Source organism: Bubalus kerabau, chromosome 4, assembly GCF_029407905.1.
Source record: "Bubalus kerabau isolate K-KA32 ecotype Philippines breed swamp buffalo chromosome 4, PCC_UOA_SB_1v2, whole genome shotgun sequence".
NCBI lineage: Eukaryota > Metazoa > Chordata > Mammalia > Artiodactyla > Bovidae > Bubalus > Bubalus kerabau.
Genome location: NC_073627.1, coordinates 128,468,283 through 128,484,130, shown reverse-complemented (window position 1 = coordinate 128,484,130; position 15,848 = coordinate 128,468,283). Strand labels below are relative to the sequence as shown.

General features: G+C 35.2%; 1 protein-coding gene across 1 annotated transcript in view; it reads right to left on the bottom strand.

Moving 5' to 3' along the window:
* The window catches only part of DCAF10 (DDB1 and CUL4 associated factor 10), a 51,824-nt gene that overhangs the window by 23,750 nt on the left and 12,226 nt on the right, over positions 1 to 15,848 (bottom strand). The window contains exon 2 of the mRNA XM_055578565.1: positions 12,558 to 12,671. Coding sequence (XP_055434540.1) covers positions 12,558 to 12,671 — 114 coding nt within the window. The remainder of the gene's footprint in view (positions 1 to 12,557; positions 12,672 to 15,848) is intronic.

Below are 15,848 nucleotides of genomic sequence, written 5' to 3'. Positions count from 1 at the left end.
GCAATCCCGTTCCTGGGCATATAGCAGAAAAAATCTAATTCAAAAAATTATATGTACCCCAATGTTCATAGCAGCATTATTACAATAGCCAAGACACAGAAGCAACCTAGATGTCCATGGACAGATGAATGAATAAAGAGGATGTGATAATATATACATATATAGAGGAATACTACTCAGCCATAAAAAAGAATGAAATAACACCATTTGCAAACATGGATGGACTTAGAGATTATCATACTAAATGAAGATAACAGATGATATCACTCATATGGGGAATCTAAAAGATGATATACAAATAAACTTATTCACAAAACAGAAACAGACTCACAGCCCAAGAAAACAAACTTATGGTTACAAAAGGGGAAAGTGGGGTGGATAAATTAGGAGTTTGGGATTAGCAGATACAAACTATTATTTATAACACAGATAAACAACAAGATCCTACTGTATAGCACAGGGAACTATATTAAATATGTTGTAATAAACCATTATGGAGAACATGAAAAGAATATATATAACTGAATCATTTGCTGTACCCCAGAAAACAATACTGTAAATCAATTATACTTCAGTAAAAACAAAAACACAATTAAAATACTCTATAATTCAGATTTTAATTATTTTACATTAATTTCTCAATCAGTGGGAATATATTTACAAATATTTAAAAATTATAACCTATCACATTTTAATTTCTGCTTAATTCAATATTAGGATGCTTTCTCTAACATACACTATTGTATGTAACTACCTTATCTCTCAAAGAAAAGAATTCCTCCAAGATAAAATTATATAGAATTATTTTCTATCAGAAATCAATATCCACAAGCACCATAATGGCCTTCCTGAAACAACAATTTAAAAAATTCCAGGCTTTTGTACAGGCTGTTTCTGCTACCTGAAACCACATTCTCCCGATTTCTTGACCTGGATAACACTTATTTCCTTTTTAATACTCAACAATTAGCCCTTCTAGGAAGACCTCTCTCTATATCCAGTCTGGGCCAGATTTACTGATCGTCTAATTTCCCAAAGCACTCTATACTTCTATCACAATACTTAATGTTACAGTGTAAGGGAATAACTTTAAAAGGCTATAAACTCCTTGAAGGCAGGCAAAACCTGTGTGCATAACTCATGGTTAGATCTTGTAGTACCCAACACACACAGTCCTACTCACAAATTCACAAATATTTATTAAATGAATGAGCACTTCACTGCCTAGTGGGGAAGGTATTATAAATATATAGCTATACAAAATAAATATGTTGAGTAAGCAAAGAAAAGAGGACAGTTAGTAAATGTTTCATGGTGGTGTCATTTGAACTTGTTTTTTTAAAAAATGAGCAGGAACTCCCTAAGGGCAAGGGGTAAGCAAAGGTACAAAGATATGCACAAGGATGTTGTACTCTGAGGCAACAGCAGTTAGATGTGCTGTGTGTGGAAAACTAGAGACAAGTAGAGCATAAATCATGGAATCATTCTATAGTGATTCCCAATAACTATTTCTTAATTATAAATACATATCCATTGAAAGTATTTTTTAAATGGAAAAAATCCACTACCAAAAATAACCACTGAAATTGATATTTAGCTTAATTCACCATATCCCATGCTTAATATTATTTTATAAATATTTTACATGTCATTATTTATTGACAAAATAATTTTTAATGGCTGAATAGCATTCACTATGAATGAATCATAATCTTTTCTCTTTTTTAAACTAACTTGCAAATTGCTGGATATTTAGATTGCTGCCAATTTACTATTCAAAACACTATGATAAACATCCTAACAGTCAAACATTAACCACATTCCTAGTTATTTTTCTAAATACATTTGCAGGAAAATGTATTGCTAAGTAAAAAGGGACTTTTTAAATGTAAGGCTTTTGAATATAAATAGCCAAATTGTCCTCAAAAGAACATACTAATAATAGCCAGTTCCACGAGCAGTTAGAATAGTGTCTGTTTCTCCAAACCCTTCCCAAACAAGTTATTTATATATTAATTCTATTAAGTGCAAGGAAAAAAATATCATCTTGTTTTAAGCGGAAATATTTATTCTTGGTAAAGTTAAACTTTTTTCATATTAATTGGAATATTATATTTCTTCTGGGAATTGCTATTCCATATTCCTTACTGATTTCCCTCTTGCAAAATGAGTTATAAAATCTGTTTGTAATAAGGATAATATACTTCAGTTTTTCAAATACAGCATGCTGAATGTTTTACATATGTTTCTATCTTTAAATGTGATTTATAGTTTTTACTATATGAAAATTTTAATTATATTGTCAAATCCATTTTTCCCCTTATAGTTTTAAATTTACTGATGAGGCTTTTAATAGTATTTCAAAGGCTTTCACACTTGACAGGAATTATATGATTTTAAAAAATACAAAATGACAAAGGCTAATGAAAAGTCAAACTTTTTAAACTGATTATCATCATAAAAGCATCTTCATACATTTGAAAAATTTAGGGAAAAAAACCTAAGATATTTTATTTAGTACAGAAAGAACATAATGTACATATGGATTTAAAACCCCAGTGGGATTATATTGCTGTAGACCATACCAGTCCACCCTGAAGGGTTTTAAGCAAGAAAGTAACATGATTGGTTAAGACTTTCAGAAGAATCTCTGAGCTGACCAGGTTCCAAAAGTATATTCATAAAAAATAAAATAAAGTGAGGGATCAGTTTAAAAATTTTGTCAATAAGGTCACTGAAAAAAATTACCATTGTTGCATAAAAGGATATTTTAATACTGCAGAAAATATAATCTTGGAAAAAAGTTAGTAATTTTGAACTGAGTAAGTTTAATGAAAAATTCAATACTTAGACTTTAGTTTTCTCATTTTTTGCCTCAAAATACATGTTCAGTTATTCAGTCATGTCCGACTCTTTGCAACTCTATAGACCTATAGACTGCAGCACGCCAGGCTTCCCTGTCCTTCACAATCTGCTGGAGTTGGCTCAAACTCATGTCCACTTAATCAGCGATGCCATCCGACCATCTCATCCTCTGTTGTCTCCTTCTCTTGCCTTTGCCTTCAGTCTTTCCCAGCATCAGGGTCTTTTCCAGTGAGTCGGCTCTTTGCGTCAGGTGGCCAAAGTATTGGAGCTTCAGCTTCAGCATCAGTCCTTCCAATGAATATTTAGTGTGGATTTCCTTCAGGATTGACTGGTTTGATCTCCTTCTGCTATACAGTGCTGAAAAAAATAAAGACTTGTGTGTCTTACAGGTGTAAGAAAGGAATGAAGGAAGATGACTGATGATAAGAACTCCTAAAAGTATTGGAGCTTCAGTTTCAACAACAGTCCTTCCAATGAATATTCAGGGTTGATTTCCTTAAGGATTGACTGGTTTGATCTCCATGCAGTCCAAAGGATTCTCAAGTTCTCCAGTACCACAATTCGAAAGTTATCAACTCTTCAGCACTCAGTCTTCTTTATGGACCAACTCCCTCACATCCACACGACTCCTGGAAAAACCACAGCTTTGATATATTGACCTTTGTCGGCAAAGCACACGAGCTCAGTCAAGTCCAACTCTTGGTAACCCCATGAACTGTAGCCCACTAGGCTCCCATGTCCACGGAATTTTTCAGGCAAGATCACTAGAGTAGGTTGACATTTCTTCATCAGGGGATCTTTCCGACCCAAGGATTGAACCCATGTTTCCTGTGTCTCCTGCATTGGCAGGCAGATTTGTTATCACTGCACCACCTGGAAAACCCTAAAGTTATGTCCCTGTTTACACTGCCTTGGTTTGTCACAGCTTTCCTTCTAAGGAGCAAGTGTCTTAATTTTATGGCTGCAGTCACCATCTACAGTGATTTTGAAGCCGAAGAAAAGAAAATCTGCCACTGTTTCCATTCTTTCCCCATCTATCTGCCATTAAGTGAAGGGACCAGATGCCATGATCACAGCTTTTTGAATGCTGAGTTTTAAGCCAGCTTTTTCACTCTCAAGAGGTTCCTTAGTTCCTCTTTACTTTCTGCCATTAGAGTGGTATCATCTGCATATCTGAGGTTGTTGATATTCCTCCCAGCAATCTTGATTCCAGCTTGTGATTTATCCAGCCCAGCATTTCTGCATATGAGTTAAATAAGCAGGGTGACAATATATAGCCTTGTCATACTCCTTTCCCAATTTTGAACTAGTTAGTTCCATGTCCAGTTCTAACTGTTGCTTCTTGACCAGCATACAGGTTTCTCAGGAGACAGGTAAGGTGGTCTGTACTCCTATCTCTGTAAGAATTTCCCAGTTTGTTCTGTTCCACACAGTCAAAGGCTTTAGCATAGTCAATGAAGCAAAAGTAGATGTTTTTCTGGAATTCCCTTGTTTTCTCCATGATCCAACAAATGTTGGCAATTTGATCTCTGGTTTCTCTGCCTCTTCAAAACCCACTTTGTACATCTGGAAGTTCTCAGTTCATGCACTGCTGAAGCCTAGCTTGAAAGATTTTGAGCAAAACCTTGCTAGCATGTGAAATGAGTGCAACTGTATGGTAGTTTGAACATTCTTTGGCATTGCCCTTCTTTAAGGACTGGAATGAAAAGTGACCTTTTCCAGTCCTGTGGCCACTGCTGAGTTTTCCAAATTTGCTGGCATAATGACTGCTGCAGTTTTAGCTGCATCATCTTTTAGGATTTTAAATAGCTCAGCTGGAATTCCATCACCTCCACTTGCTTTGTTCATAATAAGGCTTCGTAAGGCCCACTTGACTTCACACCCCAGGATGTATGGCTCTAGGACATAATGTGTGCTCAGGTGACAAGTGGTGTCAGACTCTTTGCAACCCCATGGACTGTAGCCCATCAGGCTCCATTATCTATGGGATTTCCCATGCAAGAATACTGGAATGGGTTGCCATATACCTCTCCAGGGCATCTCTCTGACTCAGGAATCGAACCTGCGTCCCCTGTACTGACAGGCAGATTCTTTACCTCTGAGCCACCAAGGAAGCCTAGGATATAATAGAACCCCATTTAACTCTAATACATGACTATAGGAGCTCTGGATAAATTGAGGTTTTCATTTTCAGAGGATAACAGCAACTGAAATTGAATTTTCTTAAAACAGGTACCAACATTTCATTGTACAAGGGAAATGTATCTTAAAACCAAAATCATATAATAAGCCTTTTTGCATTTAATTATATGCAAATTCTTAGAAAGAGAATAAGTTAAATGTATGGGTTTTTACATAACATTTCCAATGAAATTATGATGCAGAATATGACATCCTTACTTTTGAATTTTGTACTATAATAAAAAGAGGGCCATTTCTGAATAATATTCAAGATCTTCATCAATTTTCCCAAAGGCCTTTCCCTTAGTCCTATGAGATATTCACTTAATTCTCTGAAGTTTCTATCATGTCATCAATTCTGTCATTCTCTTTTTTGTAACTGATAACTGGTCTAACTCTATCATATCCTCATTTGCCAATGATTTTGACCAGTTCATTAATATCACTTCTCAGGGTCTTGCAAAATTGTACATCCTTTACAAGATCAGAAATTTCATGTTCCCCATGATAAGGACTGTACCCACATTATATTGTCTGAAATGTAACAATCAGAAAAAGACCAACAAAGACAGTAGGAAGGAAAAGAAGATCCTAGAATATTTAAATGGGCACTGATTTTTTTAACTGCCATGTTGCTAAGTAAATAGTCTTATGATAACTTCACTTCCTCTTGCAACCTCATAACTAGGGAACCTTGATTATTATATGGACTCAAATCCTCATACAGAGTCCTCATGAATGAGAAAGAAGGCTGTATAATGGGCTTAAGAATTTAAATTACATATTTTCCCCCTGACTTTCACATGAAGCAACAGAAAATACTCTACAAATATCAGTATTTTAACTTTACAAGATAAGCAAACCTCAAAACTAAGAAATGAACTACAAAACAGCACTAAGTATGTGGAAAATGACTATCTAGAACCAAACTGGGAAACGCACGCCTGTATTTCTGAACAGTACACTGAGGTGGTCTAATGGAACTAAGTATGAATTCCAGTTCTATCACTTACTATATATAAGAGCACAGGCAAATCTCTCTATCTGAGTTGCAGTTTCTTCATTCCTTACAAATGGGTACAATATCTGTCTCACATCAGGATACTGTGAGGATTAAACAATATAGTGTATTAAAAGTGCTTCACAAAAGGTTTGGCACATGGTAAGCACTCAAAAAATAGAAGTTAGTATTATTAATAAGTAATGCACACTTAAGCTCATGCCAGAGGATCTTTCTGATGTTTATTCAAAACACTTATGAGATACATACTTCTAAATGGCTTCATAATCTGTTTTTCTAACAGATAAGAAGCAAATTCAAATTTGTGTCAGGTACTAGAGCAAGCACACTGACAGCAGCAGATGAGAACTGATATTGAAAAACAGCACAGATTCTAACAGCAAATTAGTCAGAGGTCATTTTGCGTAGTGGCAAAGAACCTGACATGTCTTTTCTGAGATGAGAAATTTTTAAATTGTAAAAATATTAGAAACATAAAGAAAATAATGAAGAATATAACACACACCTGTGATACCCACCACCCAGCTTTATCACATGTGAACGTTTGGTTATCTTTTAGATTTTTTTTTTTGAACATTACAAACAATCAAAGAACCCTGTATATCCCTCCCCAATCCCATTCCCCTCCCTCCCTCTCCAGAGGGAACCACTATCCAAAATTTGTTACTCCCCTTGCAAGTTTTTAATACTATGAATTCACAACTGTATATCCATCCATAAGCAATTTAGTTTTGTTTTGCATTCAACTTATTTTGTCAGTATTTAATGAGCACCCACATGTGGCACAGTTCCAGGTGCTGGGGATAAAGCAGAGAACAAATACATGCCCTCATCAAGTTTACGTTTATTTAAACTTTATATAAATGGTATCACACTGTGTACAGCTCATTCTACAATTTGTTTTTCTGGCTCAATCCTGAATTTCTGAGATACATCTCAGATGCTGATGCTTCTACTTCATTTAACCGATGTATAGTATTCCATTGTATGAGTATACAATTTATTTATAGTCCTCTTGATGGGAGATTTGTTTCCAACTTCTATTACTGACAATGCTATAATGAAACTTCTTTACACATTGCTTTATCCATATGTGGTTTCTTTTAAACAACTGATATTCAATTTTAACCAGATATTGCTAAATTGCTCAAAATAATTTTACCAATTTATACTCCATCAATAATGTCTAAGTGTCTATTTTTCAGCATCTTTGCCAATACTCGTTCTTTATTGCTATTTTATTTGCATTTCCATGATAACTAGTAAGCTTGAAAATCTTTCCATATTTATTGCTCATTTTATTGATATTTTCTCTTAGTGAGTCTCTGCCTATTTTGCTTTAAGGTAATTTATTCATATATTCTGGATACTAATCCTTTTCTTGGCTATGTGCATAGAAAATATCTTCTCCCACCAGCTTATCGCGCATCTTCTCACACTGTTATGTCTTTAGTTACAATGAAGTTCTAAATTTTAATATAGGTGACTTTATCAATCCTTAATGGTTTATACTTTTTTGGTGTGTCTTAAAAAGAATCCTTTATTGTACTTAGAATATAAATATATTCTATATTTCTTCTAAAAACAAAGAAACTGGCAGTTATTTTTAGTTATGATATGAGGTAGAAATCTAATTTCATTTTCATCTTTTATATATATCCGATCAGATCAGATCAGTCGCTCAGTCGTGTCCGACTCTTTGCGACCCCATGAATCACAGCACGCCAGGCCTCCCTGTCCATCACCAACTCCCGGAGTTCACCCAGACTCACGTCCATCAAGTCACACACAAAACCAATCTCTTTCATTTCCCCCCACTGGTTTGTAAATAACCTGCTGTCATAAATCAAATTTTCATGTAGGCATGTGTCTGTTTCTGGAAGTTCTATTTCATTTCATTGGTCACTTAATTTATCCCTGTCCTAAGATAAGGTCTGATATCTAGAGGGGTGGGTACTCGTATCATCTCAGTCTTCCTCAAAGTTTTCTCAGACATTCTTGGTGCTTTATCGTTAAGTATGAACTTTTATATCAAGTTTTAAAAAAAAACAACCCTTTAAAAAAAAATTAAAAATAAAAAATCCTGTTGGGATGTTTTATTAAAACTGCACTAAATTCAGACTACTTTAGGGGAAGAACTGACTTCTTTATAATACTGAGTTTTCTCCTCCAGAGATTTGCATTTCTTCTCACAGCACTACTAAGCTGGAACCAATTTAAAATTGCTGGCTGGAGGGGTTTGGACCATATGGCTGTGTGAAGGCTGCATGAAGGCTCGCTTGTGGTTAGTAACTCACAGAGATTTTTGACATGCCTCTACCCAGTGCCACAGTCTAGATAAACAAGGTGGTTTATTTCTAGAAAACCTTAATGCTGAAACTGTAGCCCTTTGCAGAATTTGTAGCCCCAGTCTTATGCATAGTTTTCTACTAGACTCCTCACCTTGAACTGGATGTAGAATTAACTCTCCTGTCCTTTGTACTTCTCATACCTGTCAAAACAGAAACTCAAAGAGTCACAGGCATTTAGCAGATGCCTCCAGGGTAAAAGCCAGCTGAATACATGTTTACTTCTTTGCATTCTTGCTTCCACTTCATATTTGGCCCTAGGAGTCCTTACTTTCTTATCAGCTCAACTCTACATTAAAACAATATTAAAGAAAAATTATCCAACATTTCTGTTTTTAGCAGAAAGGTTATTCAAAGTATTTAAAATCTTTTACAACTTAATTTTTATTTGCTTGATTTACCAGTTTTTGTACAGAACTGTATTAAAACCTCTTACTATGATTATAGACATGTATTAGTAATTCCTTATTATTCTGTTTTTGCTTTCTTAATTTCAAGTTTTATACAAGTTCATGATTATTATATATGCTTGGTGGATTTTTCTTTTAATATGTAGTTACACTTTATCCTTATCAAAGAAAGCCTCTGGTCTTCCATCTGTTCAACAGGGATAACCTACATCAATTTTCTTTTCCCATTTCTGGGTAGTTTTATTTTTGGTATCTTCATAAAGAGTATATGTGTGATCTTGTTTTTTATTCAAATTTCTGTCTGTTAATAAAGAAGATCAATTCATTTATATGTAAATGTAGACTATTAATATTTTGGACCTATTTCTACTTCTTGTTTTCTATTTATCTTTCCTTTCCTTTGCTTTTTTATTTTTACTTTTTTAAGCTTCCCTTCTGTTTACTGATCAAGTTTTTAATAGTCTCTGCCACCCCCTACCCCACTCTGCTGGTTTGAAAGCTATAAATGAAATTTTTATTAATTTTTTATCATATATATTTAATCATAAATTGTTCTGAAAGAGTCAGAAATTACTTAGTATTTCTATCCTCTTCCTAAACATGATGTGAACCTTAAATGTTATACCTTCCCACTGAACAAATCTCCTTCACCCATACAACCTATTTGTTGTCACCATCCAGAGCTACAGTGTGCAATTTGGTAGCCATTAGACACATGTTGCTTTTGAGTCCTTAATATGTGGCCAGTCTGACTCAAGATGTGCTCTAAGTTTAAAATATACACTGGATTTTGAAGATTTAGCATGAAAAAAAAAAAGGAAGTAAAATATCTCAGTATTTTTAATACTGATAGCATGTTGAAATAACATTTTAGGCATATTGGAGCAAATAAATTATTAAAAATTACTGTCTTTATGTGACTACCAGACAATTTTTAAGATAGTGCTGATCTAGAGCTTTCATTATAACTTTGTTTTAAATGCACCTTCTTCCCCCTAAAATCCTAACCTACCTTCTATTAATAATAACATTTATAATTATTATATATAATTGAAATTATTTATCCTAGAATAAGAATTTATCTGGATATGAAATGGTATCAAACATTACTTTGTCTTGCTGCTGCTGCTGCTAAGTCGCTTCAGTTGTGTCCGACTCTGTGCGACCCCATAGACGGCAGCCCAGCAGGCTCCCCTGTCCCTGGGATTCTCCAGGCAAGAACAGTGGAGTGGGTTGCCATTTCCTTCTCCAATGCATGAAAGTGAAAAGTGGAAGTGAAGTCACTCAGTCGTATCCGACTCCCAGCAACCCCATGGACTGTACTGATATTTAAGGTATTACTCCTTTTTCTTCTAGCATCAACTATTGGTGATAAGAAATCAGGTAGTTTAATTATCATAGCTCCATAGATAATCTGGCTTCTAACTTTGGTGGTAAGATTTTCTTTATTTTTGATATCCTAGAGTTTCATCACAACCTGTCTAGATGTGAATTTATCCTTGTTTAACCCACTAAACACTACAGTTTACTTTTAATTCAAGAATTCAGGTCTTTTTTCAATGCAAAAAATTCTCAGCCTTTGTGTCTTCAAAATTTAGTTCTCCTTCAATCTCTGCAACTTCTTTTTTTCTGTATTTGATATATTACATATCTCAATTAATCTCTACGTAAAATTCTTAGTAATATTTTCCAACCCATTAATTCTCTCATCAGTGGTGTACAGGGTAATAATTATCCCATCTATTAAGTTTTTTAATATACCAACTATATTTTTAATTTATAAAAGTTCTAGTTACTTCTTTTCCATATTAACCTATTCTTGTTTCATCTCTTTTGTTTCATAATTTTGAGCTCTCTATTAATGGAAAGTATCTGGGTTTTTTTTTTTCTGTTAACTTATTTGAGCATCCTAAAAATGCTTTAAAGTGTCTTCCAATCAATGGAATACTATGCAGCCGTTAAAAAGAATAAAATCATCCCATGGGTACAAATATGGAATGATCTCTAAATATGTCATTAAGTGAAAAAACCAAGGTATGTATTAGTATGTGTAGAATGCTACCATTTATATAAAAGTGTATATATATATATATATATGTGTGTGTGTGTGTGTGTGCGTGTGTGCATGTATGAGTGTATGTGTATATATGTTTGTACATGCATAAACTATTTCAGAAAAGATACCAAGAAACTGGTAATAGTGGTTGCCTCTGGGGAGAGGAACTGGGTGGCTAGGGGACAGAGGTGGGAGATAGACTTACTTTTCACTGTTTACCCTTTTGTACCTTTGAATTTTGTACCACGTGCATGTATTACCTAGTCAAAAAAAATAAATAATTCATTTTTTAAAATAAAGTCTTTGTTGGACTACTCCATAAAAGTTAATTTCATCTGGAGAAAATGCCTGTTCCAGTTGCTGATTTTGTTATATTAATATTAGATTACCTTAATGAGTTTTAGAATTTTGGTTGTAGACTCCTTTTGAGTAAGAAAGATGAAAAAAACAATTTCTTTCTCTCTTCCTATTTAATGATTTTATAGTTGTCCTGTTTGGATTTCTGGACCCAAATTCACTACTCGGTCTCATTGAGATCAAAGCTTCCAGTTTCATGATGATATTGGAACTATCACATATATACCTTCAATCACTGACTCAGCAATGGCTTCATTCAATTCATGGTCATGAGGCTATACAAATCTTTATCAGCTAAAAGCTATAGCCCCAGGTAATTAACAGCTTTCTCCTTTTTACAGCCTTTCACAAATATGGGACAGACATTCCAACTAAACCCCTGGCTTCATGTAATAATTCTGGTTCTGGTTCCTGCCTCACATGAAATACTTTAGCATTTTTGATTCCGGACAAGAGTTAAACTACTACATGTCAGTGCCAGCCTGAAAACCCAGTGGGCTTGTGTCTTCAGTTCTTTAACAGCTTTTTGTGTATGTTCCAGTCTGGCCACATGGCCACAAAGATGTTTATGTTGTTTCAGAGCCTAGCTGTATCTTTTGTGCTATTTAACCTACTGTTCTATATGTTTGGAGCATTTCTTTTTTTTTTGATAATTAAAAGTAATCATTACAAAAGTCATATAATCTCATTATATAGTTTTGAAAACAGAAAACTACTCATAATCCATTCATTCTATCTACTGTAAGCATTTTAAAATACTTCCTCTTTTTCTTCTGCATGTCCTATTTATACAGTTTTTATGATTTTAACCTGTACTATTTCAAGCATTTGTCCATGTTGATATGCAGCATCTGTAATCATCATTTTAATGACTGTGTATTAGTCCACCAAACTATACAACTGTTATTTCCCACATTATTGAGAATTTAAGGAGCTTAAAACAATAAAGAAGTTCTCTGTGCCTATCTGTTTTTTTCCCCTCAACAGTTTGAATCTGGGGGCTGGTGGTGAGAGAGGCTAAGCAATGGCACTGCCCAAAGCATTACAGGACTAACAAAATACATGGCTGAGGTTCATAATGATGGCCCTAAAACACAAAGAGAAAAGGTAAAATTATATGGAAGTGAAAATGCATTTCAGAAAGATTCCAATCCAAAATGGTTAACAGTAACTTTTGTAATTAAAAGGAAAAGTTGCACAATTCACAAATGTGTACCATCTAGTACTGCTGGTCAAGGCATTATAAATTTTCACTAACTTCCAAAACAGAATATTTTGGGTCACATTAATAAAATTTACTTTCTCACAGTAATACTAACCTTATATTATTTACACAGTCTTCATGAGCTTCAGAAAGTGTTTTTATGTGCTTTGAAGATATAGGATCAAAAAGTAGAACTTCAGTCTGTTCACAAGCAACTGTCAGCACTGACCTGGAAGGAAATGACACATTTTAGTTTATTTAGCATTCTCGTTTTATTGATATTCATCTATTTATGACTATATAAGATATACATGAATAACTTCTGTCCACATTAGTAGCAAATATTTAAAAGATTGAGACTATTCACTGTTCCAAGTAGTAGTAGGAAATACTACTCTCATACATTATGGTGAAGTATAAGCTGGATGCAGCTTGTATGGAGAGTACCAGTATCTACCAAATTTTAAATGTGCATATCTTTTATCTCAGCATTTTTTTTTTCTGAGAATCCAATCTACAGAAATAATAATTTCCAAATACAAAGAAGCACATATAAAGATATGCTTCATTGTAGGGAGAAACTAGAAGTAACCTAAGTGTACATGAAAGAAAGATCAATTATACAAGCCATAGTATATAATACTTTGCAAAATGGTGCAACACTTAAAAAGGGATAACTTTATATGCCTATGAAGGAGCCTAAAAAACATATTTTTACATGAGAAAAGCTGGCTTCAGAAAAACATGCTTAAATGAGGCAACTTAAGATCATATAAATTAGGCAATTCTTCATCAGCATCTATTAAAATGCACTCAAAGGTCTAGCATACATCTTACCAAACCAGTTTTAGTTAAACTAAACCTTTTCTTTTATGGATTTTAGTACTGTTTCTTGTTTCAGCCCTTTCCTATTACAAAATTACATTTTTATAAACCTTTTACAAACACCATTTTTTAAACTTTTTTATTGAAGGATAATTGCTTTACAGAATTTTGTTGTTTTCTGTCAAACCTCAATATGAATCAGCCATCAGTTCAGTTACTCAGTCGTGTCTGACTCTTTGCGACCCCATGAATTGCAGCACGCCAGGCCTCCCTGTCCATCACCAACTCCCGGAGTTCACTCAAATTCACATCCATCGAGTTGGTGATGCCATCCAGCCATCTCATCCTGTCGTCCCCTTCTCCTCCTGCCCCCAATCCCTCCCAGCATCAGTCTTTTCCAATGAGTCAACTCTTCACATGAGGTGGCCAAAGTACTGGAGTTTCAGCTTTAGCATCATTCCTTCCAAAGAATACCCAGGACTGATCTCCTTTAGAATGAACTGGTTGGATCTCCTTGCAATCCAAGGGACTCTCAAGAGTCTTCTCCAACACCACAGTTCAAAAGCATCAATTCTTCTGCACTCAGCTTTCTTCACAGTCCAACTCTCACATCCGTACGTGACCACTGGAAAAACTACAGCCTTAACTAGACGAACCTTTGTTGGCAAAGTAATGTCTCTGCTTTTGAATATGCTATCTAGGTTGGTCATAACTTTCCTTCCAAGGAGTACAATCACCATCTGCAGTGATTTTGGAGCCCAAAAAAATAAAGTCTGACACTGTTTACACTGTTTCCCCATCTATTTCCCATGAAGTGACGGAACCAGATGCCATGATCTTCGTTTTCTGAATGTTGAGCTTTAAGCCAACTTTTTCACTCTCCTCTTTTGCTTTCATCAAGAGGCTTTTTAGTTCTTCTTCACTTTCTGCCATAAGGGTGGTGTCATCTGCATATCTGAGGTTATTGGTATTTCTCCCAGCAATCTTGCTTCCAACTTGTGCTTCTTCCAGCCCAGTGTTTCTCATGATGTATTCTGCATATAAGTTAAATAAGCAGGGTGGAATTAGCCATAAGTATACCTATATCTGCTCCCTTTTGAACCTCCCTCCCATCTCCCTCCCCATCCCACCACTCTAGGTTGATACAGAGCCCATGTTTGAGTTTACTGAGCCATACAACAAATTCCCGTTGGCTATCTGTTTTGTATATGGTAATGTAAGTTTCCATGTTACTCTTCCCATACATCTCACCCTCTCCCCATGTCCGTAAGTCTATTCTCTACATCTGTTTCTCCATTGCTGCCCTATAAATAAATTCTTCAGTACCATTTTTCTATATTCCATATATGTGTTAGAATAAGATATTTATCTTTCTCTTTCTGACTCACTTCACTCTATACAATAGGTTCTAGGTTAATCCACCTCATCAGAACTGACTCAAATGCATTCCTGCTGAGTAATACTCTATTGTGTATATGTACCACAACTTCTTTATCCATTCATCTGTCAATGGACATCTAGGTTGCTTCCATGTTCTAGATATTGTATAGTGCTGCAATAAACAATGGGATACATGAGTCTTTTTCAACCCTGGTTTCCTCAGTGTATATGCCTAGGAGTGGGATTGCTGGGTCATATGGTGGTTTTATTCCTAGTGTTTTAAGGAATCTCCATACCATCTTCCATAGTGACTATATCAATTTACACTCCCACCAATAGTGCAAGAGCGTTCCCTTTTCTCCACACCTTCTCCAGCATTTATTGTTGTTGACTTTTTGGTAATGGCCCTTCTGACCGGTATGAGGTGATATCTCATTGTGGTTTTGATTTGCATTTCTCTAATAATGAGTGATGTTGAGCATTATCTTTCTACATGTTTTTTAGCCATGTGTATGTCTTCTTTGGAGAAATGTCTGTTTAGGTCTTTTCCCCACTTTTTGAATTGTTTGTTTTTCCACCACTGAGTTGTATGAGCTGTTTGTATATTTTAGAAATTAATCCTTGGTCAGTTGTTTCATATGCTATTACTTTCTCCCATTCTGAGGGTTGTCTTATCACCTTGCTTATAGTTTCCTTTGCTGTGCAAAAGTTTTTAAGTTTAATCTGGTCCCACTTGCTTACTTTTGTTTTTATTTCCATCACTCTAGGAGGTGGGTCATGAGATTAAAAGACGCTTACTCCTTGGAAGGAAAGTTATGACCAACCTAGATAGCATATTCAAAAGCAGAGACATTACTTTGCCAACAAAGGTCCGTCTAGTCAAGGCTGTGGTTTTTCCAGTGGTCATGTACGGATTTGAGAGTTGGACTGTGAAGAAAGCTGAGTGCCAAAGAACTGATGCTTTTGAACTGTGGTGTTGGAGAAGACTCTTGAGAGTCCCATGGACTGCAAGGAGATCCAACCAGTCCATTCTGAAGGAGATCAGTCCTGGGTGTTCTTTGGAAGGAATGATGTTAAAGCTGAAACTCCAGTACTTGGGCCACCTCATGCGAAGAGCTGACTCATTGGAAAAGACTGTGATGCTGGGAGGGATTGGGGGCAGGAGGAAAAGGGGACGACAGAGGATTTGATGGCTGGATGG